We start from the raw sequence: 26,217 nt of genomic DNA, 5'->3' as shown, positions 1-26,217 counted from the left end.
CTTATAATTTTTTTTTAATGTGAGGCAGGAAAACAAAACCTCTTTCAATGTAATAAAAATAATTTATTAAGCCAATTATTAAGTAATGAAGAACAAGTGACATCATAATTCAGACATTTTAGAAAATCTGTAAAAGTACTCCGAACAGCTGAATGCATAATAAACATACAGATTTGCAAGCTGCTTGTATGAGTTAGTTCTTAATTCAGGAAATGGTACAGATCATCTAGGAATTGTAGTTCTTCAAGGAATCCTTTCAGCAGTAAAGATTTGAGAAGCTTTCATCCGAGCCTTGAGAGAGAATTAAACACATCAGTTAAAAGGGAGAAATTTATTAGAACATATATAATTCAAAATAAAATGTGAGGCTACCTAGTTCATAAAGCTGCACTCCTAAAAGAAATAGCAAATCTTAAATTCTTAAGAGTTGCCACAAACTTCTCCTCAGCTGTCTCTCCTTGTACATGTTCCCCTTTACTGATAATTATGAACATGATAAAACTTGTAAATATAGAAATTAAAATAAGATAAGTAATATTTGATTTTAGAAGCAACAGAGAACCACTGGAATTTTTTGAGTAAGGGAATGATTTAGTCAGATGTATTTTAAGAAAATCACTTTAATATCTCTGCAGAGGATGGAGTGGAATTTAGAAAGACATGAGATTTCTGAGACAAAAAAAAATTGTTATAATAGTGCAGATAAAGAGCCTGGAATTGTGACAACCTAAGTGACTCCAAACAATGGTGGTGCATTAGACAAATAAATAAGGAAGTATATAATAGGGAGGTAGAATGAGGTCAGAGGTGGAGCAGAGATCATTTAATGATATCTGGACATCTGTGATCCAGATCACAACTATCTTTTTCTTCTTATCCTATGTGTTTCACGCTACCTAAAATGAAAGGGGGAAGGCCGAGTTCTTCCTCATTGGTAACCCCATCAAGTTCAGAAGATTCATTCTTCAAATGATGCCTGACACAGCAAAAGTTATAAGCACAAGAGACAGAAATAGAATTTTCCCAATGGCCCTTGATGTACCTGCTATAAGTATTCATCAGTTTAAGTTATAAATGCCCTGGAGGGCCCTTAACAAGCTTAGAAGTTTGCAGAAGTAGGTAGGGAAGGACTAGAGGATGAGTTGGCTGTTTTATCAGTCCTAAAACTGGTTCTTGCAAGGTATCATCTATGAATGCTCGTATATACCTTTGAGGGTGATGTACTTATCCCTATTTTAGAAATGAAAGGACTCTAGAGAATACAGGAAAACAGACTGGGTGGGGAAGGAATTGAACAAAATGGAGTGGGGGAAAAAAAAAGCAAAATTGTCATATATAAGAAAAAATATATTTTTAAATGATTTTTTTGCTTATTTACTTTAAAAGGAATACCACTGAGAAATTATTACAAGGATAACTTTAGAAAAACCTGGGGAAATTTCAATTTCACTTTTCATCATTTATTAAAACCTTCAAAAAGTCTATTTTTTAATACTGATGTTATAGTATAAATTGTTCTTCTGATTCTGCTCATCTTAAGATGATCAGGTCATCCTAAGTTTTTATGCAGTTTTTAAAATTATCTATTTCCTCATTTCTTTCCTCACATTCATATACCATAACTTATTCAACCACTCATCAATTCAGAGGCATCCCTTTAGTTTTCAGATTTCCAGAAAAGCAATAAATAAAGAAGACTTTTTCTCATTTCTTTGATCTTCTAGAGGTATAAGCCTAGACTGATAAACTGGGCTTGAAATGTTTAGTTGCTTTTTGCATATGGTTAATCCTCAACATTTGCATGTTTAACTTTTGTGACTTCAAGCATTCTTATGACTTTATTAGTAATCTCATTTTAACTTTGGCATTGGAAACCTTGCAAATTTGTAACTATGTTCAATAGAGGGAGAAAAAAGAGATATGACACATACAAAGTTTTAGAGCAGTTGGTATCCAAACTAGGCACTTCACTGGTCTTGTTCACTTCACCTTATAAAGAGTTCCCTATGCATCTGTTGCATATTTTCATTGTTTGCTTTTAAAACTCAATTTTTATGACACAATTATGTCCCCAAAGCACAGGTGTACAAAATCAATGATGTGACTTGTTGAAATAAAGGTGTTAGATTAACTTTGTGCTGGCATGTCTCCAGCCACTATTGGCTATGGGTTGGTGTTAATGAACTGACAATTCATCATGTCGGCAAAGTGGAGGAAAGTGTACTATACATTGCCTTCATACTACCATATAACAGAGAAGAAAATAATATTTAGATTAAAATTGTTTTAGTTTTAAGAATTTTATTTGCTGTATTTATGATACTGTAGATTTCACATGAAAAGTGAATATTGTCTGAAATAAGTTGTTTTTTTTGTTTTTTTTTTTAAATTGAGATATTAGCACAAAAGATCACAGAATTCTAGGGAATTACTAGTGAGGAAAAATGTTTTGCATACCAATTTTATTTTTTGCATTGAATTTCATGAATTATTTCATGGCTACTATATTAGGTAAAGTACATTTTATCAGAATTGATGTTTTGTTATAAGGAATTGTATGTATTTTCAGCAATTTCTAGTCAAAGACTATGTTTTTCGATGGTTGTAAGAACCTAACTCCCTATTTCCCATAGGTACAATTATCAACATTTGAATTTTTGACTTTCAAGCCATTTTCTAGGAATGTTATCCTGTCAAATGTTGAGTGACTACCATTCTGCAATGGTTGTATCCATTCACAGGTCCACCATAAGCATATCATTCTGTGTGCTCTCTTACAGTCCTGCCAAGATTTATCATTTTCCTTTTTTGTTCCTTTGCCAATCTGATATGTGGGAGGTTAAATTTAACAATAATTATAACTTGCATTTCTCTAATTTACAACTCTGCATATTTGTTACAAAAGTCTTTTTTCTTTTGAATTGGAGGAGGAAATAAATATTAATTGAAAAATAACATGGAAAAATAATACTGGAATGCCATTTAATAAGCAACAAACAATAAACTATTGAATTGTATTCTGCATTGTAATTAGTTATGGAAGAGAGAGAGATAAACAACACAGTTTTGAAAAGTATAGAACAAGTCAAGGATATGAATATACAAAGAAAGGAAAGTGACACTGAGACATATTCATAAGCATACAAACAAGCACAAAGAGACTATGACTGAGAACATTCCAAATCTTGTATCCTTTCAGGTCTTTGCCCCAAAGGTGTTTTTGTTCTGGGTATTTTTCTTTGGAAATAATTTCAGTCACAAATGATTATCTGACTTTTTGATATTCACTTTGGGGAATACATCAAATTAAGTTCAAGATTGGGCCTAATGGTACCTAAATGATGGACAAAGAAAACAGAAGTACTATATCATACTAACAATATATGCTAATTGTCTTAAATTTACAGTAGGCTCCAACCTCTCTAGATTCATTATACATTACACTTTATCCACTCAAGAGACTAGCCTCAAGCACTACAAATCTAAGCACCTGCCCCAGCATAAACACACATTGTTTAATATAATGTATGGAATGGGGATAACTGTTCTTGAGGAGATTACAATCAAATAAGGAAAAAAAACCACACACATACAAAGCTGTGATCAGTCCAAAGAAAACAATGTTATAAAAATGAATTCACTGTTAGACAATGTTTGGTGAAAATCCCGAAGAAGTGAAAAGGTCGCTTTTAGCTTAGGAGGAGTAGGGTGAAGGTGAAAAGTGGGAATAAAAAGTCTTAAAAGGCAAGAGTAGCACTTGATTAGGACTTTGAAAGAAAAGAGAGATTTTATTAGATAGAGATGATAAGAATGGAGTGTATTCCAGATGTGGTATATAGTAGAAGTTGAAAAACATTGATGACATAACTAATTTCAAGTGCCCTATAGCAGAAAAGATATTTGGAAATATTAGCCTAAAATTATTCTAAAATAGCTGTACTTTATTGCCTATTCCTTATACTGAAATAATCTCTGGAGAAAATAACACTGAGTACTTCAAAAAGGATTGGATTTGTAAAAGTTTTCATATGTTTTATAGATTTAGAAATATTTTAAGAGAAAATATCTTCATTTTGAGAATTTGGGAAATCTATAGATCAATTAATGATTAAGTATTACCTATGTGTATAAGGTAAGACAAGTGGTTTTGGAAAATACAAAGCATAGGGCATAGATGAATACATTTAAACACATCTCCAGTATATTTAATTTTATAAACAAACAAAATATTGCCTACTTTATACTGAAGAAGCTATTTAATGTCACATTTTCAGATAATGATGAGTTTATGTAATACATGAAAAGTAGCAAGCATGATGTAGTACATAGACAGCCAACTTCAATCCCATGAGGACCTGGGCTCAAGCTCACTTTTGACACTGACTAGCAATATGACCCTGAGTAAATCATGATTCAGTGCCCTCTGTAACTTTTAAGAGTGTAAGTGGCAGAGAAAGTGCTGAGCTGCAGGGATACAGAGAATTTTCTAACTCTGAAATTCCTTATATTAATGAAATTGAGTCCTTATCCCTGTATAATATAACTATTTATGAGAAATGAAAAATTCACTTATGGGCAACTTCAAGATTACAGGAATTCTGAGAAGTTTGATATTCAACATTTTAATGAAAGATGTTTTATTTATGGTAGGAAGTATGGTGACTATGTATGTAAGAAATTAAGACATAGTGCAAGCAACTGACTCAACTATGGAAATAAAAGTCTAGAATATATTCCTATCCCTAACAACCAAAACACTTCCTTCTGTCATTAATAGTCTACTTTAATGTTCCTTAAGATATGTCTCATGGTTCAAGGTCAATACTATAATCTCTAATTCAAAAAATACTGTCAGCAGCAAAAACAGAACCTGAGAAGTACCCGTGTTTGATGCTATGCTTCCAAAACACTGATCTCATATATGAGGAAATAACTCAAGAATTCTACTAGGACCATTGTGCAACTTATAAATTCCATTACTAGATTAATCTTGGATTTCATTTAACTAAAATCAACAGAAAGGTTTGTCACTTATGTTCACAAATGAGAAAATTCTTTAGCTTATTGTCAAGAACCACTAAACTTCTAAACATCTTATATTAATTTCTGCTTTCTTTATATTGTGAAGAAGAGCCAAGATATCTAGCTACCATCCTCTTATTAAATTCGTCTATTTATCTGTACTCATAATTGTCAGCATCAGTTCTTTTCCTATAAAATTCTAAGTGTTAAAACTAATTAATTAAATCCTAAGTGTTAAATTCTGGCTAGGTAATGGAGAAAAATAGGAAGGCGGGTAAATCATGAATGTAAATTTAAACATGCTTTCAAAATATTTAAGAAACTCCTTTAAATTTCTACTACTTTTCCAAACAAAGAACAAACATGAAACTATCATGTTTTATATCACAAATGTATGTATGTGTATTTTTATATTATGTCCCTAAAAAAAAGATAAGTTTTTCCTTAAGAATGGTCTTTGCTTTTTCCTCCTACAAAATGACATGCAGATGACATCTATTCATTTAAAATGGACAAAATCTCCATTTAGGATCACCCAATATGAAAACTATCACTTTAATAATTTATCATGTGAAGGTTATTTATACAACTCAGGGGTTAAATGTAGAAAGGTACTGGATATTGAGATACTTCTGACAGCTTCCATGTGACTGAATCCAGAAATCAGAGATAACCTTTTGGAAAACATCAATGATGGATCATTTTGTTCTTTCTCATTATTAATTTATACTTCCTTATATATAAAAAATTTGTAGTTACCAAGTATTTGTTATGAGATTAAAGTTAAAAATCTCAAGAAACTCTGAACTTCTGAATGAGTGCCATGAAAATCAAAAATAAAAGTAAATATTAGAAAGTATTTCTTTTCCAGCAACTGAATGAAAATACAAGCAAAAGCGCTCCGATTATTCAGTTAATATAAACAACTTCATGTTGAGATCTCTATTTTTTTTTCTCAGAAATTTTAAATTGCCAATAAGCGCAATTCTTCTTATGATAACTTTTTCCTTTAAAGATACTTACAATTTTCTCTTCTGGAGAAAGTACACCCTCTACAGCTACTATCTGGTACTGCTTATGTTTTAAATTTCCCACAAATCTCCAGAGCTGTTTGAGACTGGTTCCTTCAATGTCTTGTTTTAATAGTTTTTGCATTTCCCAAGAAGGACAGCCTGGATCAAATATTAGTAAACAGAGGGTTCTGTTCTTTCTCTCTTCTATTCCAATAATAGTTCGGCTGTGTCCTAACATGAAAATAAAGTAACTATTAACAAAGGTATTGAATATTTTATGCACATGTTTTATAGTTTACATTACTTGCTCTAGAAAAATTAGACAATAAATAAACAATATATGATATACAACTTACAAAGTAACAATAAGCATTTTCTTTAAAGGACAATGGGATTCTTTTACTACTAATATGCTTTTCCTTGTTTCTGTTAGTCAATTATCTTATATTTTCCACCTTGACAATGGAGGTCTAGAAGACCTACTAAAAAGAGATGGAACTATGAACTAGTCCTGTCACCAAATATTTTGCACTGTAATGAAAATGACAGGTCATCCTAGAAATACCACACAAAAAATGTGAACTCAGTGCTAACCTTGATGCTGTAAATAGATGGGAGGTTTGGAAGAACAGACTACCTTTGGACCTCCTTCTCTGCCTGAAGAATAGTAGTTCAATATCCAGTCAAATAATCGAGGGTGTGTGCCCAAAGGACCAGTAGGCTTGTGAAAATCAATAATCCTACACCTATAAAAAATTCAGTGGAAAAAAAAATCTCAGAAAAGTATATATTAAAATTTTTATAGTCACAATTAGTAAATAGAAATAGAAAGTCCATAAATTTACTTTTATCCACCTGTGTTTTTCCAAGAATAAAATGAGAGTATTTTAATTTGTCAGAATAGAAGTTATTTATGTTGAACAAGTGGCTATTTGCTATCCATAACAATTCACATTTAAATAGTTCTTTAAGGTTTCTAAAGACTCTGTTACTGATGGTGTGATTATTATTATTTTTATCCCCATTTTGCGTATGAGAAAAGTGAGGTTCTGAAAAGGTGACTTCCATGGTCACATGTCTAAAAAGTATATATGGCAGTTTTTGAACCTATGTTTCATAAAGAAATCTAGCACATTTACATTACTTCACCTTAGACTCAATTACACTCATTTAAGAATAGTAATAGGAACAGCTAGATGGCACAGTGAATAAAGCACTGATCTTTAAGTCAAGAGAACCTGACTTCAAATCCGGCCTTAGACTCTTAATACTTCCTAGCTGTGTGACGGTGAGCGAGTTAACTCCAATTGCCTCAGCCAAAAAAAAAAAAAAAAAATTAGTAATACATTCAATGAATTGTCAGATTTTCAGGATTTTGTCTCAAGCAAACTCACTAGAAAATTTATCATGTAAGGACAAACATCGAAGACTAATTTCAAGGAACTCAGTAAGGACAAACTGTGTTTTATATGTGGAAATGTAAATCACATATCTAAAACTGTCATTAGTAATTGGGTAGTCCAAAAGAAAGATTGGGCACAACTGAATGTGATGTGACTCTTAAAAAATAAAACTATAGCAAAAGGCAAAAACAGTACTTATGCTACATGAATGAGGTGCAAGAACAAGAACCAACCCAAGATATCAGATGGAAGAGAAGGGCTGGTAGTTCTGAAATGGGTTAAATGGAAATAATACATAGACTTCAAAATCTACATAGAAGAGGGGGAGGAAATAGGATAAGGCAGGGTATAGAAGGTTGTGTCAACTAATGGGAGTGGGATAAAGTGTACAGATTAATGGGAATGGGATAAAGAGGGAAGAAAAGGAAGTGTGGTTGGAGGCAGGAGTTGGAGGAGAGCATTAAGGAAAGATCCCTGAAGTGGGATAGGGGAAAATTAAGTAATAGCAAGGCAATAACAAGCAGGAGTAAAGTAAAAGAATTGGCAGAGATAGGAAATACGAGGTATACATAAAACAATAATAATGACCTGGAGTAGAATTCATTAAGAAAAAAAAAGTAGAGATAGTAATTACTGATCTCGAGTTAAATTAAAAAAAAGATTCAGTCAAGAGAAAAATCTATATGTCAGTTATATTATTAAGATATATTTGTAAGTGTACATATATGTGTCTGCATGTGTATATATATCCACGCTTATATATAGCCTACATAGGGGAAGTGGAATAGAAAAAAGGGGGGAAAAGAATAAAGTAAAAAGTGCACAGCAGAGAACAAAAGAAAACCTACAAGGAAGCAAAGAAAAGATGGACAGTTTTGAATGCAATATCTTCTATTATTATATATGTTTTCTTGAAATGGAAATTTATTGTTACATATTCTGAATTCTTTATATTCTGCTATGAACAAGACAATGTTTTTTTTCTTTTTTATGTTTTAAAATAAAACACTTTTCAAAATAGTAATAAATTAAAATAATGCATATATAATCTGTAAGAAGAATATAAAAAAAATACATTTCATCTAAACCCTAAACAACTTTACAAATAAAATATACAAAGTTTGAAATATGGCTTAACTTACAAGTTCTTTGAGTGTGAGGGTCAAAAAGCAATGACAATTTTTATTCTCTCAATTTGGTTATTAATATCAAACAAAAATAATATTTGAATGACAAATTACTAAAAAAAGGATTCAAATAATAATTAAAGAGTTGTGAAATTAAGCCATGTCTGAATTAATATTCTCTCTTCATAGAGAGGTCAAATTATCAAGTTTAAAATAAAACTTTATTCAGTGCCTACATGCAAACCCATCAATCACAAAATCATTATCATAAATTTAAACAAAATATATATAACCAAATCCTTAAAGAAAATAAAATCTAAAGACATACCTAAAATCGTTAATAGTGGGTAGGCATAAATAAATTTAATACTGACAATCTATTAATTGATTATCAAGTACTCATTAAATGGTTTTTTCAGTGAATGATCTTCCACACATTGTTTAGAAGTGAGAAAGTCAAAGCAAAGTTTTTTTCTTTTGGGTCTGGAAATTTAATTGCTGGGAAAATAGTTGTCATTTTAGACTAATTCAAATTTTTAGTATTGCTCAAAATAATATATTTCCAGAAGAGTTGCCATTTGAATGACTGAAAATAAACTTACATTTATAATCTCAAGTTGAAATATTAGTACAAAACCAATGACAAACAGCACTGAAAGAGAAATTATCTAAAAAATATTCAAATGAAAATATTCCTTTCTCCAAAATTATTTGTAAGTTTAGTTGTATGAGCATAGTATATACTTAATGTATAAATAGAGAGCTAAGGAAAAAACTAACAAAAATAGAATCTGACAGTCATTTATATTAGTTAGATGTTAAAAGTATGATCTAAATTATGAGTTACAAAAGTGTGCACCTTTTTCAATTTATAACTTAAGAATTATTTTCATGTGTAATTTCGATGACAAAAATCATTTTAAAAATTCATTGACTAAAAAAGTAAAACATAAAAACAAAGAAATAGCAAAAGAAAAATAAGCAATTACCAACAGTTCTTTTTAAAAGATACATACTTTAGCCTGAGAGACGTTAGTAGTGAATATATTTCACATGCTCCAATCCAGGCTCTTGTTCCCTGTAATCTATTGTTGAGTTGAGAGGCTCCCTGTGGATCAAACCCTTCTTTCCATGCATCTTCAATCATGGACTGAATTTTTGGAATGCAAGGAATTGACATATCTGAAATTATGTCAATAATGTACTACATATTATAAACACATTATGAATGGCTTAGTTATTAAAATATATTTTGTGGCTTTTAAATCACAAACAAAATAGTTAACAATTTACTTAGGATGCACTAAATGGTAAGTATCTGGAGAACCACAGTTAAAATTTCAAAAGCATAATTGTTCTTTTGTACAATTATAAATTGGGGGCAGCTAGGTGGTACAGTGGATAGAGCACTAGCCCTGAAGTTAGGAGGACCTGAGTTCAAATCTGGTCTTTACACTTAACACTTATGTATAGCACACTTAACACTTCCTTGCTGTGTGACCCTAGGCAAGTCACTTAACCCCATTGTCTCAGCCAAAAAAAAAAAAAAAAGATAAATACAATTATAAATACAGAAACACAAAATCTATTCCAATTCTAACAGCTTCAAGTCACTTCTTTTCTATACATTAACATTTAAATTTTCTAGTAGAAGCATAATCCAGTTACATATATTAGATATAGTCTCTCCAATGCCTTTTTCTCCTACACTGCATTCTTCCAATTATAACTTTCAAATAACTCAAACCATAGATTTTTGATCATAAACAATAAGAAAACATACGTCTCTACTAACCACTGCATTAGAACCCCTTGGATGTGACAAAAACTTGGTGAAAAAATCACTGACACATATCACAAATGACCCTTATTATGCATACAAATAAGAAGTTGGGAAGTTGTGTGCTTTTTCTCACAAACCAATTTAAAGATGTTAGCACTTACATGCTTCTTAAACTTATGGTCTTCCTAGAAAAAAATGCTTGGAATCTATTGTACCCATGTTTGTCTTCAGCTTTTTAGCTTTTATCAGAGACCTTGGCTGACTACAAAAGTATCCACCAACAAATCTAAGTAGGATATATCAAGTTTATCCATTACCTATCTTTCATTTCTATTGTGTGGTCTCTGACCACAAAAATCATTCATTTAGAAAATATTTGCTGCTAAATGGAGAAGAAAGTGAACAGGAGTGCTTCATCACCTTTCTTTCCCTTCTTTATTCCATAATCTACCTAAAAACTCCAAAGAACAGTTATTATAAATATTTGTGCAGATCTTTCTAGGCTACATCACTAACTGCCTCCTAAATAGCATATACTTCATATGTACTTAAAAAGATTATGGGTTCAGAAAGGCAAATATTTTACATACCTTTTAAGCAGTCCTTATAAGAATCATTTTGCAATAGAGATGAAAGTAACATTTGGAAATTTCTGTAGCCACAACCCCAGCCTTTATCTCCTAAAGATGAATAAAAATGGTCTACTCCTGTGGAAAGCCACACTCGCCTCATCTCTCTTGCTTCATTCTGATAATGCCTATAGAGGGCTTCAATTATTCCTGAAATAGGAGAAAGAAAGAAGAAAAGACTACATAATAGCTCTCTAAAGCATAGTGATTTTTTTTAAAAAATAATATATCAAACCAAGAACAAGTACTGGTTGAATGCCTATCAAAGGCACAATACTAAGTGAGATACAAGTAAAAGACATTAACTCATATTTTAGAATACTACAAAAAATGAATAAGGTTAGAGAAGTGACATACAGAGGAGATAAATTAGAATTCTGCTTCAAAATAAATAACATTTTCAAGGTTCCAAATGTATAAGTGAAGAAATTTAAAATATTGGATAATCCAATTACTCTTCACATAATTATTTTATTAAAAGAGTCTTTATTATAAAAGCCATTTTCACAACAGCATAATAGGTTATTCTACTTTGTGCTATACATAAGCAATACAAATGAATTATTTATACAAATGCCACCAGGATAATTTCAGAAAGCAAATATACTTCACACAATCTTATTACTTAATACAATTGTCTAAGTATAAGTACTGATTTAAGCATACCTACCTACAATGTTTTAAAGTCAATCAAATAAGGATAATTATGAGTAACATTTTCATGGTGGTAAAACATCAACCCCCCTACCGATTCCTTGAAATAGAATCTAAATACCCACCAGAAGTTCTTGTTTTGCCATCATCTATGCCAAAAGCTAATGATTCCAGCAGATCAGCTTTTCTTTTATGAAACTCAATTGGCTGCATCCTTCCTCTGTGTACTTCAATTTCCATATTTCTCAGTTGCTGCTGTTTATAGCCTCCAGAATTGTCTAAACCATATTGTCTCTATTGGGAATAAAAATGTGTGGTTTAATTATTTGATCCATCTAGTTCAACGGAGATGGAAAATAGTTGGACCAGACATACCATTGAAAAATCATTTAGCCTCTCTGGACTATAGTGAGTAGCCTTATAAAACTAGAGGGACAAACTACATTATATCTAAGGTCCCTTCCAGCTCAAAATCTATGATCCCATGAATGGTAATGCAGTACTGCTTAATCGATTTGGAAATGTACTATTTACAAAGTATAATAAAAGGCAGGAATGGACCTCCTGAAAACTTGGGCTCAAGTCCTGACTTAGCCTTATTTTCTTTGTGACTGTGGATATGTCAGTTATACCTCTCAGTGCCCTCTAGCAACTTTCTAAGACTAAGTTTCAGAGCAGCTGCCAACATGACTTTATAAAATAAGTTTCCCGAGCAGGGCCAAGAGATCATTGTATACTTCAACAACAATACTAGATGATGACCAGTTCTGATGGACCTGGCCATCCTCAGCAATGAGATCAACCAAATCATTTCCAATGGAGCAGTAATGAACTGGACCAGCTACACCCAGCGAAAGAACTCTGGGAGATGACTAAGAACCATTACATTGAATTCCCAATCCCTGTATTTTTGCCCACCTGCATTTTTGATTTCCTTTGCGGGCTAATTGTACAGTATTTCAGAGTCTGATTCTATTTGTACAGCAAAATAACAGTTTGGTCATGTATAAAAAAAATAAAATAAAATAAAATAAGTTTCCTCACCAGGTATTCTCTAAAGTAATAAAATCATAGGTTGAAGGAAAAAGGTAAAAATAATAATACTAACAATGTAAATTTATATAACATTTGAAAATTTAAAGAATACTTTGCCAACAATACTGCTGTCAATTAGTTATTGCAAGTAGTATGATCAGAACTCTACTTCTATCATGTAATAACTATATGACTTTGGCCAAGTCACTTAACTTTCAGTAAAAACTGACTGAAATGTATTTATCAAAAGAATTATTTTTAAAAACAAGCTCATAGAACCCAGGTTAAGAACTGCTACAGATTCAGACCAACATTATATACGTTGTATCTCAAGGTAAGTTTCAAATGGATACAAAATAGATATAAAAGCCTCAATTTGTAAATTTGGGCCTCATATAAAATGAGGAGACTAAATTGAATGAATGACCTTTTGGGTCCCTTTAAGCTCTAAATCTGTGATCCTATGATCCCATCTTACTAAGAGAGAAACTAAAGATGAGATGAGATGAGATGAGAATGTGGTCTCTGACCACAAAAATCATTCATTTAGAAAATATTTGCTGCTAAATGGAGAAGAAAGTGAACAGGAGTGCTTGATCACCTTTCTTTCCCTTCTTGGGATGAGAAAACTAAAACTCAGGACAATTAAGGTTTCCCAGGGTCATAAAGCTATTGTGGGAAATGGGCTTAAAACCTGGGTTTCCTGACTTTAAGTTGAACTGATGGGCACTGTATTCAGTGCTAGTAATATATGGACAAAAATCTCCCAACAACTAGTTATCAGAAAATCTGTGTTTTTTTATAGATTCTGCCACCAATTAAAATCTTGAGCAAGACATACAATATATTTGCATCTTTTTCTACAATTGCTCTACATCCAAAGTGACTGTGAACTTAAAGGAACACTACAGGTTAAAGTATTTTGAAGAAATTAAAATTATCCAAATTAAGAAAAAAAGACAAATTCAACTATTACGTGCATTTTCTCCATACCTGTAATTTTTGGAATTCTTCTTTTTCTTGTCTTGATCTTTCAGACATCCCCTGTCTGTCTTCTTCTTTCTGGAGCTGATGAGCCAATTCCAGGTCATTAGAGCCTTTATTTATTCCTATGTTTTCAAAAGAGCTGAATAAATTTATTAGTATAACACATAACAAAAATTCATCTTTGACAGTTAATTATTTTTAAAGAAATTTGATATTTTATTTTTCCAATTACATGTAAAGATGTTTTTCAACATTCATTTTTGTATTTTGAGTTAGATTTTTTTTCTCCCTCCCTCACCTCTCCCCTCCCTAAGACAATAAGCAATCTGATATAGCTTATATACATGTTACAGTCATCTTAAATTTCTATATTAATTGTGTTGTGAAAGAAAAATCAGAACAAAAGGAGAAAACCGTGAAAAAGAAAAAGCATACAAAAGAAAAAGATGAAAATAGTGTGCTTCAATTCTCATTCAGTCTCCATAGTTCCTTCTCTGGATGTGCAAGCCATTATCTCCTCATTCTTAGACTATTCAAATAAATTGCCACTTAGTTTGCTTTCCTCAGTTCTCTAGTCCATCCTCCACTCAACCATCAAAGTGATTTTCCTAAAGCAAGGTCTGAATGCGTTACACCTCCTACTTAGTAAATTCTAGTCGCAAAGTATCACCCCCAAGATAAAATACAAAACCCTGATTGACATTCAAAATTCTTCATAATTTAGCCCTACCACCCCCATCTTTCTAGTCTTTGTATACTTTATATCATCTATCCCCTATCCTCTCTCCACTACTTCCCGTCCCTGCCCTATGCTTTGATACCTTGAGGCTGGTCACCTTTGCTCTTCTGCAAATGTGATTCTCTGTCTCCTGACTCCAGCATTTTTATTGACTGTTCCCCTTGCATGGAATGCAATTTCCTCCTTTAATTCTGCTCTTTGTCCCTGCCATTCGTTTTGCTTACATGACTCTGATGCTAGTGTATTTCAACAGGCTTCTCCACTTCTTTAACCCACAATAGCTTACCTTATCTGTATTTCCTTGAATTTACTTACATTGTAGGGTTTCTCTTTCCATTATTGTTTGACTTTTCCCTTTTCCAATCTAAATAAAAATATTAGTCAAAAGAATTCTGTTTCCCAATCTTGTAGTTTAAACAAATTATTTTGAGATATCCTTTTTAAAGAAGTTTTCATTTCACAGGAATACAGAAGTCAATAAGACCAAAGAATTATTAAATATCTGAATTGGGATTTGAATCCAGATTTAACTCCAAATCCAAGGCTCTTACTATCTTTTCCAAGTCACTGTCACAAGTCCTTTACCTTCCTTTCATATCTTTTTCCTATACTTTGCCCCCACATTGCTTATAGCACCTTTGCCATAAGACTCTAGGTAATCATGACTTCCAAAGGGAGTTAATTACAAAATCTATGATTTCACTTTCCATTCTACTGTATAAAACAAGAAATTTCACAAGGTTCATAGGAGAGAAAAGGAATTTCAAGAAAATCTAAGTTTAACCCCTTTCTTTACAAATGAAGAAACAGATCCAGAGAGCTATCCAAGATAATAGAGTGAGAATACAGCAAAATTGAATGCAAAGTTCAAGACCAAAACTTGGTTTCTCATTACAGTTAGAACTACTTTAAGATCTAAGCTGAGTGAAGTTTTACAAAATAAAAAACTAAATAACAAAAACACACCAAAGCACTAAGCAAACAAGATCCTTGGTAAAATTATCAGCTAAACTAGTAAAATGTTAGGTGACTGTCAATCCATATCTAAGCTCTTTCCAATATTTGCATATGAATGGCTACAATGTATACAACTGATATGGAACTCATCCATTGTTCCACCTTGTGGTTATTTGTGTACATTCCCAAACTAAATTGTAAACTCAAAAGCAGGAACAGTTTCTTAATACTTCAGAAGTCCCACATCTTACCTACAGTGGGTCCTGAGAAAAAAATAAGGAAGCAGATTTATTTAATTAAATTGAGATTATTTAATAGAATAACAATCTTAGACTTTGTTTTTAAAAGGAAGAAATCAAATAAAAGCTTTGAAAATTATTTTAAGGGGCAATAGATAAATATTTACTCATCTAGAAAACTATGGAAACACTTTCCTTGCATATTCTTCTTTATTGTAGTTCTAATAGGTAATACTAGAAGATAATCTTCTTTCCAAGCCTAATCCAATATATATTTAACTGATAATATTTGTTATCAATAAGACCAATAATTGTATCAAAAAGACAATAAAGATGGTATCAAAATAGGTTTTCCCCAAGAACGTAATTTCTCTCTTTATCTGAAATAATTAAATCTTCAATTTTCAAGAAAGTTCAATGGAGTCTCTGAATTAGTACTAGTATTGAAAAGAAAGAGCCAGTAGAGAAAGAATCAAAACCAGTCACTCCAACTTAGCAGTTTTAAAAGTATGGTTCAGAGACCCTCTTTGAAAACCCTTTCAGAGGATCTATGAGCTCAAAATTATTTTCATAACTATTAAACTTTAGGATATTCTTTGCCTATTCAACTCCTCCTTTTTCCAACTAACCTGCGTGAGGGTAGACTTTCTTCATCCAAAATAATATATCACAACAGCTTAAATGAAAAATTAGTGAAGACTCTAGTTTTTTAAGCAAGACATCAAAAAAATTTGCAAACACACACACACGCTACTCGTCTCACTATTATTTTTTTGAAATTGTTCTTTTCAGAAAAATGTATTTATGTTAACATTAGTGGATTTTTGTAAATGAATATTTTTAAAACTTTATTCATTTTTAATTTCTAACATATCAATAGATATAACCCGAAAAAAGAAAAGCTCTTTGGCGGTGCTTAATAATTATTGGAAGTATAAAGGGGCTCTGAGAACTCTTAACCCAACCATTTCTACCCAGTATTTTAGACCCCTAGTTTCTGAAGGAGTAGAAACTATACTTTGTACAATCTATTAAAAAATCTCCAACATTTATTAATTGTTTACTGTGTGCAAGGCATTGGAGTAGAAAAGACAAACCAAAAAACTGTCTGTTTTCAAGAAGATAATATGGTTGTCCCTTAATATTCGTGAGGGTTAGAGGCACAGTACCCCTGAGAATGTGAAAAATGATGAATAGCTCAAATTTTTAATAATTCTGATTGAATTTACTTAATATGTAAACAATAAAACATTGGAAAAAGCTTTAGTTTCTACATAAGGGATAAGTATCTTGCATGCTATGCAGTGTTTTTGCAACTGAAACTGTAGTGACAACAACTGTTTCACAAATATGGAGACAAAGATGAGGCATTCCCAAAGATAAATGCATGTCATATAAGTGATAAAAGCTCACTGAAACTTTTAACAAAATCTAATTGTTTATAATAAATTTATTCATGTATACCCATGGTATTAAATGATAAAATAGATTAATAATATGTAGTATTTATGGTTTACTAAAATTTTTTATTTTTTTCTTTACATATACATGTCATCTACGATTTCTGCAATGTGCTACAAATCTCCAAAAATTTCTGTAAATAACCAAAACCTCAAATGTAAAATCTGCAAATGTTGAGAGATGGTTGTATTATCAAGGGGAACAAAACATATAAATAGGAATACACATAATATTTTGAGAAGAGAAAATATATTAATAACCACAGACTTCAGGAAGGGATTCTGACATATAATGCTGAGATTTGAATAAAACTAGGGATTTTGAGAAGGAGGATGAAGAAGAAATACATTTTAAGCATGGGAGATAACCTATACAAAAGCACAGAAATATAAGATAGAAAGAGTAGTGTCAAGTAACTGAATGGTGGCAATATAATTAGACTAAAGGGCACAGATTTAAAATGGAGCGTGAAAGTAAAATTGACAAAACTTTGTTAAGTTATTGGAAAAGGGAAAATGAGGAAGAAAGAAACAGCAAAAATCTTTCTTATCTTTATTCTTATTGGCACAATTCATTATTAATTTTGGGTTATTTCTCTAAAATTGATTTTGTCTTATGAAATTCAAATCAAATAATGGATTTGTTATGCCAAAGTTCCCTTTTAATGTTGTGACCCAGTTTCTCTAATGTTCCTATTTAGTTATTCTGCCTTAGGTTATACCTTTCCCTCTTAATGTTTGAGACAAAGGTTTTATAGACATTCCTTCTTAATGTTTGACAAGATAAAAGTTTATCCATTTTAAATGTCATTAGAATATCAGTAACTTTTCTCTATTAGGTTATCCCCACCTAGGGCCCTCCATTATGTCACTGTTCTTGTTATTCCATAAAAAGCTCACTGCCCCGATACTCTGGGCTAGACTCTTTCAGATGATAGTCTCGTCTAGCCCTGGAATCAACGTGGATCCATTGGTCCCAGTATTTCTCTCCATTTAATAAACTATTGAATTGGTCGCTAATCTCTGTCTTGCTCAGTTTCTTTGGCATTACAGATTTACCAGATTATGAGTATTTCCTAGCAATTATCAACACTTTCATTTTTCAACTCACCTTCAAAATGGCCTTCCTCTAAATGCAAATCGATATGTTCATGTAGGATCTGATAATTTGTGCAGATAAGACCACATATTGGACATTCAAAGAATGGCTGATCTTGACCTGTATAAACATAAATCAAGTTAGCTCTGTTTTGTTTTGTTCCCCCACAACTTCTCTTTAGATCTATTCCCTAGAATAGTTCATTGTCTGTGCTCTTCATATGCAAGTCATATTGCTATTTTCTCTCCTTAGGCAGATGATAGTCTCTTTAAATAAGCATACTTCTACCTATTTACCGGGTATCTATGCAGATTATTCCATGGCCTAAAAATAACACAGAGAATACAGCATCAGAAGTGCTTTGAGGAAATAAATAGCACATTAAAAGAATTTGCCAGTCAGAGAAAAGTTATAGAAAATAAATGGCAATGAAAAACAAGTCCTAGTTTTTCTCTCCATGACTATTGCCCCCCAAATTTAAAACCCAAACTTTAAATCTATGTCCACATAACTGAAAAATGTACAAATACCAATTATCATTTCCCCAAACATTAAAAAATATGCAGCTGTAACCTTGGTCAAATATCTCAATAACCCTCTAAGTTCTTCAATTGTATAATTGATGCTAGTGTAATCAACTACACATAAATAATTCCCTGACCTTGTAATTGTTAATAGTGCTTTAAAATAGTGTTATCTAAACACATTTCCACTTCTTCACTACCTTCCCTTTCACTAGTCCTTAAAACATAGGTTCTACCTCCTCTGCAGTTCTATTAAAACTATTTCCTAAAAAGGTCAATGACTACCCAGTTGCCAAAATCAATGTCCTATTTTTTTTTTTAAATTTTTGCTGAAGCAATTGGGGTTAAGTGACTTGCCCAGGGTCACACAGCTAGGAAATGTTTAGTGTCTGAGGCCAGATTTGAACTCAGGTTCTCCTGACTTCAGGGCTAGTGCTCTATCCACTGCACTACCTAGCTGCCCCTCAATGATCTATTTTTCAATCTTCATCCTTCTTGAGGTTTGACATTTGAGACATTTGATACTCCCTCCATTGTTAGATGTGCCCTCAAATTTCTTGGCTTCAGACACTAAACTCACAAAATTTACCTTTTACCTCTCTTTTGCTAAATACTATATTCTTCCTGATTCCTTAAAATAATGGTAAATCTAAGAGTCCACCCTTGTCCCTCTTCTCTTGATTTATTTAATAATAATGATGGAATAATAATTATAATGGCTAAAATTTATATTTATATAATATATATAATATATATATAATAAAATATATATAATATATATATATAATAAAAATATGTGAAATAGCTTATTTTTTCTCCTAAACTTGCTCCTTTTTGTGTGGCATTTTATCTACTGCCCTGGCACCTTGATCTCTAGTTACAAAATCCTGTCTATTCTACCCTCAAACAACACCATAATTCACATTGATGCCTCCTTCCAGTTCTTCTTGCTATATTTCTAATTTTCATTACAGCCTGAATAGCTGAAATAGCCTTCTAATAGCTCTTATAACCTGTTTGATACCTTTTCCAACTGATCTTGCTACCAAGGTTATAATTATCTCTTACAGAGATCTGATAAATTAACTACTTTGTTCAAAAATCATCAGGGATCCTACCAGGTAAAATTAAAATTCTTTCCTCTGTATTCAAGGCTCTTCACAATCTGGGTCCTCCCATAGCTTTCCAGTCATTTCATGTTTTTTCCCTCTATGTATTAACTAAATTTTGTACCTTTTCCAGCATCAAGCACAATGACTTAGATGTAAGCAGGTAGTTAATGTTTGTGGAATGTCATTTATTAAAATGAAATAAGCTCAAATAAGTTTTTCTTAATTTTTCCAAACATTTATTTAGATAACTACATTTAGCAGTTATTCTTTTATGCAGGAATAACTTTTTTGTCATTCCTTTCCAATAAAATTAACAAAGGAAAAAGGAGGGGAAAAGGGAGTAAGTAAATTATCTCTTTGCTGTGCTATTATGAGAGGATTGCTGTTTTACTATTTTAAACTTACTGTAAGTATTTTCCACGGGAATAATATTACAGTGGCTATATTCCATTGTTTCTTATGATGTTTATACAACACTGGAAACTGTAAAAATATTATTTCCTAATACTTGATTTTTCACTGCTTTAAAAAAATCCTGTTTAAGTTTTTCTAAGAATTTTTTTGGGCCCGAGACCAAATTATATTTTTCTTTGAGGCCTCACATGTAGTCATTTTGATATTATTGTGCTCTTCTAAGTTTATATCTTGATCCTCCCTAGCAGACATATTTTATTTTTATTTTTTGGACTAAGTAAAAAAGGCCATTCTTTGCCTCATTTTTAACTAGCTTTAATCACTGAACGGGCACTGAATCAAATAAACAAACCTGGGAATGACCTTAGCTTTAAAAAAGGCAAGGTGTCCCACTGCATCTGGGGCCACTTCCGTTAGTCCTGATTTATATTTTGCTACTGGAGTAGATAACTCCAAAGAACGAGGCTGAGGACTTTGCATAGCCCTTCCTCATTTAAATCCAATTCACTTGCAAGTTGTGATATCACAATCCTCTTCGAGAATGAAGGACAAAGCAAAAAAAAAAAAAAAAAAAAAAAATCAATATACTACACACTGTAGAATATTAGCATTAGACATTAATTTAGAGATATTATCCCATCATCTGACAGATGACCAAATATTGTACCAAAAGTGACTTGTCCAACTTATTCCAGTTTGAACAGACCTTTTTGAGCTTTCCCCCCCAAGTTCCAAACAACATTTCATGACAGTGAAAAAAATACTGGACATCTTTGAATGAAAAGATCTAGTAAAGTACTTTGGGGGAAACAAGTACTTTTGTCTTTGTTTTATCAAACAATTTACCATAATGCCTAAAATACAGGAGATACTAAATATATATTGATTTTAATTGAATTGTGTGACCGGCTAAGCCACAATTTATCCCAAAGAAGTTTCTCCTCTATAAAACGTGGATAATAATTATCCTACCTCCCTCACAGAGCTGTTCATAGGAAAGTATATATAAGCTAAAGTAATTAATATATAAGCAAAATTTGAGTTATTTGTAAGCACATGTTATTACGTAAGGTAGAGTAGCATAGTGGAGAATAAACCTTGGGACCAGTAAAGCCTGGATTCAAATAGTGCCTCTGATAAGATATGGGTGATGTGATCCTTAGCAAGTGACCTTAATCTCTCTGGACCCTAGAGGGCAAATATCCCAAACTATCAATTGCAAAGTAAATATCAAACTTCATTGGCAGAGGGAGTTTCCCATGCTAGTGAAACAGCAGGTCCAATTCCTATTCTAATGACCAAACCTTTTAAATAAAACTAGTTTTCGAGCAGGAAATATTTGCTCCTTTCTCTTACTACAAAATGTATACCATACCTTCTGCTGGAGTGTCTAAAAGATTGGCATGCTTTTTTTTCACATGTGTTTCCAAATTTTCATTACATGCTTCTAGTTTCCCACAGAATGGACATTCTGGGATACTGGACAGTGATTCATTTATTTCCGTTAAGTCAGATTGATTCAGTCTATTTTCTTGAAACTCTCTCAGTTCAGTCAAATCTTCTGAATGAAAGGTTTTACACTTTAAAGAAACAGCCTTAGAATGACTGTGATCATTTGATGCACAAGCAGAATAAACATCTTCATTAACTTCCATTCTATAATGATGAGAGTTTTCTTTTTCAGTTTTTCTATCAAGAGTTCTATGCTGTAGTGGGTTAACCTTCTTCAAGTCTTTTTCATTTTCATTTTGTTCAAAATGAGCTGTTTCAATGTGGAAACACATTTCATCATAATTTATACCAGATAATTTGCAAAATGGGCAGACCACTTCATTCTCCATATGAATCAAAAGAAGATGAGTCTTCATCTCTTGTTCAGAGGCTACTAGTTCTCCACAAATATCACAGGTAAACATAGTTATTACAAGGGCCTGGAAGAGAAAGCACACCAAAATCTCTAATTAGAAAATAGACTTTTAATTTTATAGATGCACTGATGGGAAATCCCAGTGGTTCTAGAACTTTTAACAAACATAGAGAAAAAATGAACACTTAAAAATTATGAACAAATAATCATATGCCAATCTTTGTTAAGTTTAGGTTTCCTTTTTTTTCTTGAAATCATTGTGGTGAGAGGGAAGGGAGGAAAGCAAACTAGATGGCCCTGTAGACAAAGCACTGGCTCTGGAGTCCAGAGGATCTGAGTTCAAATTCAGCTTCAGACATTTAACACTTACTAGGTACATGACCCTGGGCAAGTCACTTAACCCCAATTGCCTTGCAAAAAACCAAAACAACAACAAAAAAATCATTCTATCAGAAGCAAATATTCATCTTTCTATTCTTGTTATTAATTCAAAATCATTTAAAATTTTTTTCTACATTTAAATATGTTTGACTTGCGCTTCCTATTTTATAAATAGGAGTTTCACTTTAAGGTTATTTTGCCTACAATTCTCTTACTGATTTTGTATTTCTATTAAACATTGTTAACCTTTTAGAGATTTAGTTCAAAAAATAACATGCTGATTTTAATATTTTGTTAGAATCTAATACATCTTGATTTCATGGAGCACTTTATTCATGTGGTTTTTTTTTTGGGGGGGGCGCATCTTATGCATGTCTAAGTAGTATTGATTCTTGCTTAATCAATACAAATGATATCTAAAAGGTTAAGATTTGAAAACTTTTTCTACCTCTGTAGCCTCTGATACATTGATTTTTTTCAGATGTTCCAGTCCTTTTGTTCACTTTATTTTGTTTGTTTTTATTTTCATCAATTTTACATATCTCTTCAGTGTTTATATGTTGTTTTATACCATTTCAGCTTCTTTCCAAATTAAAAGATGGTCAATTAGTGCTGTTATGTCCAAAACATCTATCACCCTGTGGTCAACCCAGTAAAGGGAATCTCTAAATTTAGTTAAGATGATCAAGTCATATAAAAGATAATGTATCCTTCAATATTTCTACACTATCATGTGGTAATGGGAGTTTCAGCAGATATGGTCATGAACCTAAAAAGTTTGCTACTGACATGTTTTTAAAATAGCATATGGATTTGGCAAAATTAAAGCTAAAATTAGTATGATTTGATATCAACAATTTATAAAACAACTTATTCCCAAATTCCTGTTGATCTGTGATTTTAGGTGAAGAAAAGTTTCTTCAGAGCAATAAATAAGGCCAAAAAAAAAAAAAAAAGTCCCAATTCACACATCTAGAAGGGGCACTGTGTAATTGAACTCTACATTTAACATTAAATTGCTAGCAGGATCCTTAAATATTAGTAAGAAAGAGAAAATAAACATGCCCCCAAAATTTCCTGATTTTTCATGAGACTTAGGTACCTGTCTGTACCTATCTATTTTTTTTTTTTTTAAGAGATAATTCTTCCATCTTCAACATATATAGGACTGCTTCCCATCTAGGGGTGGAGGGAGAGAGGGGAAAAAATCGGAACAGAAGTGAGTGCGCGGAATAATGTTGTAAAAAATTACCCTGGCATGGGTTCTGTAATAAAAAGTTATTATAATAAAAAAAAAAAAGAGAGAGAGAGAAAAGTCTTCCATGACCAGAGTAACCATGTTCATTGTATTTCTCTACATTTAAAGGCAAAGAAGATGGTTGGGACATTTATTCAAGTATTAAAGTTTGCAAACTCCTTTTATAAATTATCTTAATTAAGTTCCATAGGGACCACGTGAGTAAATACATTCAACAATACAATATAGTAAACACTATATGCCAGACATTGAGATATAAAAGCAAAAAATAAATCGTCAAGCAACTAACACTCTATTAAGAAATCACAAAAATTTAAAAAATTTTAAAAAGACAAAATAATTGGGGAGTGAGACAGGAAGAGAGAGGACCCAAGAATCCTGAGCACCTGGAATGAACCTGGAAAAACTGAGATGGGGAAGGACTGTCCTGTATCAGGATATCCTAAGGCAAAATTTTGCTTGCAAAGGTGGAAGATAGACCACGGTATATAAGTGATACAATATCTGTTGTCACATTTACTACAGAGGCCACCTCCGGCTTTGGGTCTTTCATGCTATCTCTTCCCCACCCCGCATTGTTACTTTTCTTCTTTGAATGATTATCCCGGTATCTGGAAGGTGAGAGCCTAGGATCAAGCGCTGAACCTGCCACTTCCATGTCTGACCTCTAGCAAAACACAAGTTTCTAAGCGCTGGTTTCCTTCATGCCAAACTGTGAATTTGGGGTCCGCTAGCTTCCAAAGTCCTTTTTTTTTTTTTTGGTTCAAAATCTCCGGCCTTATTTTGCCTGCAGGACTCACTTTTTTTTTTTTTTTTTTTTTGCATCTCCGGCACCTAGCACGGTGTCTCGCGATTAAATATATACCCATTTACCAATCAGGTCATCGAGGCTCAGGAATTCGAGACGACTCGCTAGTTACACAGCTGGCTACTGAGGTGAACCTGGGAGAAATCCCCAATGGGGGAAGGAGTAAGGGGAGGGGCCTTCAATTAGCAGACCATTTTTTATTCCCTCCCCTTCCTCCCATTCTTAGGAAAGGAGCCAGGCCTCCCTCACTCCAGCTTCGGGGCTAAATCGCAGGCTATACGCCGGGTCCGTGTCAGCTGCAGGAAAACGAAACCTAAGCCGAGGCCAAGAAAGGGAGAGGGAAGCCTCAAAAGACATTACTTGAGCCCAGTCCCCCGGTCCCATCCTGCCCCTGCCCCCGCCCCCGGAGCCACCTAGCACGCCGGAAGTGCCCCACCCTCACCCCATGGAGACAGGTACCTAGGCCGTCACCAACTGCAGCAGCAACAGTAGCAGCAGCTGCAGCTTCTTTCTTCTCACTGACTCCTCCCGCGGGGAGGGCACGGTACGCTGCGCAAGCGCGTTGTCCTAAAGGGCGACGCAGCCTCAACCGCCAGACTTCCGTTCCTCCGAGGTCTTCGACTGCCGGGCTCGGGGAATCCAAATCGGCCTTGGGCCGTCCGGAGCAGTTGGAGTGAATCAGCCGATAGCACCGTACAACGCTTTTGGAAAGCCTTGGCTTCTCGCTTTTTAAATCACCCTCCTTCCATCACTACGGAGACTGGATTCTCCCTCATTTCCTGTTCCCTAACCATTTATCCCCTTCGTCGCATTGCATGCTGGGATTTGTAGTCTTCTCTGGGACTTGTTCTGAAATTGACTAAAGATGGGGATGACTGAAATTGGATGGATTCCCAGCCAGAGCTGGATGAATTGGTTTTCCGCCTGTAAGGAGCGGGAAATAACCATCTAAGACTCTGTGTTGGGTGACTCGGCGAGATACGCTCCAGCACAAATAAGCAACCACAAGGTTTTCGCAACCACCTCTTCCTGTTAATAAAGTGTTTCCCTAGGTCTGTTAGCATATTTTTATTAACAGTAAATGAAGAAAAGTTATTTTTAGAATACAAAAACCTGTTGTTTATTTTTCGTTGAAATATAAAAAAAAAACATATCCAGCTCACACAACTACTCAATCCAACACAGAGGTGTTGTTATGCCAAAGTTCCCTTTTAATGGGGTGACCAGTTCCTCCATTTGTCCTATTTCGTAATTCTGCCTTAGGTTATGACCATCCCCTCTTAATGGTTGAGATAAAGGTTTTATAGACATTCCTTAATATCATTAGAATATCAGTAAATAACCTCCTTCTATGGGGTTATCCCCACCTAGGTCTCTGCATTATGTCATTGTTCTTCTTATTCCATAAAAGGCTCCCTGTCCCAATACTCTGGGCTAGACTCTTTGAGATGATAGTCTCCTCTAGCCCTGGGATTAACATGGATCCCAGTATTTCTCTCCATTTAATAAATTATTGAATTGGTCTCTAATCTCTGTCTTGCTCAGTTTCCCGGCATTACAGTGTAATGTTTGCAAAGCACTTTTACATGTTATCTCACAAACAAGGTAGGTGGTATTATTTCTCTAATAATAGTATCAACCATGTAGCATTTGTATACATTACCCTTATTGATTACCACAACAACCCTAAAAAATAAGTTAACAGT

The 26,217-nt window shown here is 33.1% G+C and overlaps 2 protein-coding genes across 3 annotated transcripts in view; one reads left to right on the top strand and one right to left on the bottom strand.

Moving 5' to 3' along the window:
- The window catches only part of RSPH4A (radial spoke head component 4A), a 47,583-nt gene extending 22,607 nt beyond the window's left edge, over positions 1–24,976 (top strand). The window contains exons 6-7 of one of the 2 annotated variants that reach the window (XM_031964372.1): positions 24,584–24,639; positions 24,738–24,976. In XM_031964372.1, the coding sequence (XP_031820232.1) occupies positions 24,584–24,638 (55 nt within the window). In that variant the 3' untranslated portion in view covers position 24,639; positions 24,738–24,976. Of the gene's footprint in view, positions 1–13,471; positions 13,669–24,583; positions 24,640–24,737 lie in introns of those variants that run through there. The other variant, XM_031964373.1, reaches the window with a different exon arrangement.
- ZUP1 (zinc finger containing ubiquitin peptidase 1) lies at positions 41–25,065 on the bottom strand. The gene is made up of 10 exons (XM_031964374.1): positions 24,971–25,065; positions 21,573–22,128; positions 18,160–18,267; positions 13,660–13,775; positions 11,757–11,925; positions 10,939–11,127; positions 9,582–9,747; positions 6,630–6,781; positions 6,046–6,266; positions 41–291 (listed from the first exon to the last, which is right to left on the bottom strand). Exons 2-10 carry the CDS (start codon positions 22,111–22,113, stop codon positions 244–246), a joined length of 1,710 nt encoding a protein of 569 aa, XP_031820234.1. The 5' UTR covers positions 22,114–22,128; positions 24,971–25,065; the 3' UTR covers positions 41–243.
- Between the last annotated feature and the right edge of the window lie 1,152 nt (positions 25,066–26,217).

The sequence above is a fragment of the Sarcophilus harrisii genome, chromosome 4 (assembly GCF_902635505.1).
Source record: "Sarcophilus harrisii chromosome 4, mSarHar1.11, whole genome shotgun sequence".
NCBI lineage: Eukaryota > Metazoa > Chordata > Mammalia > Dasyuromorphia > Dasyuridae > Sarcophilus > Sarcophilus harrisii.
Note: the sequence above shows the minus strand (reverse complement) of the source record. Positions and strands in the feature narration are given on the sequence as shown.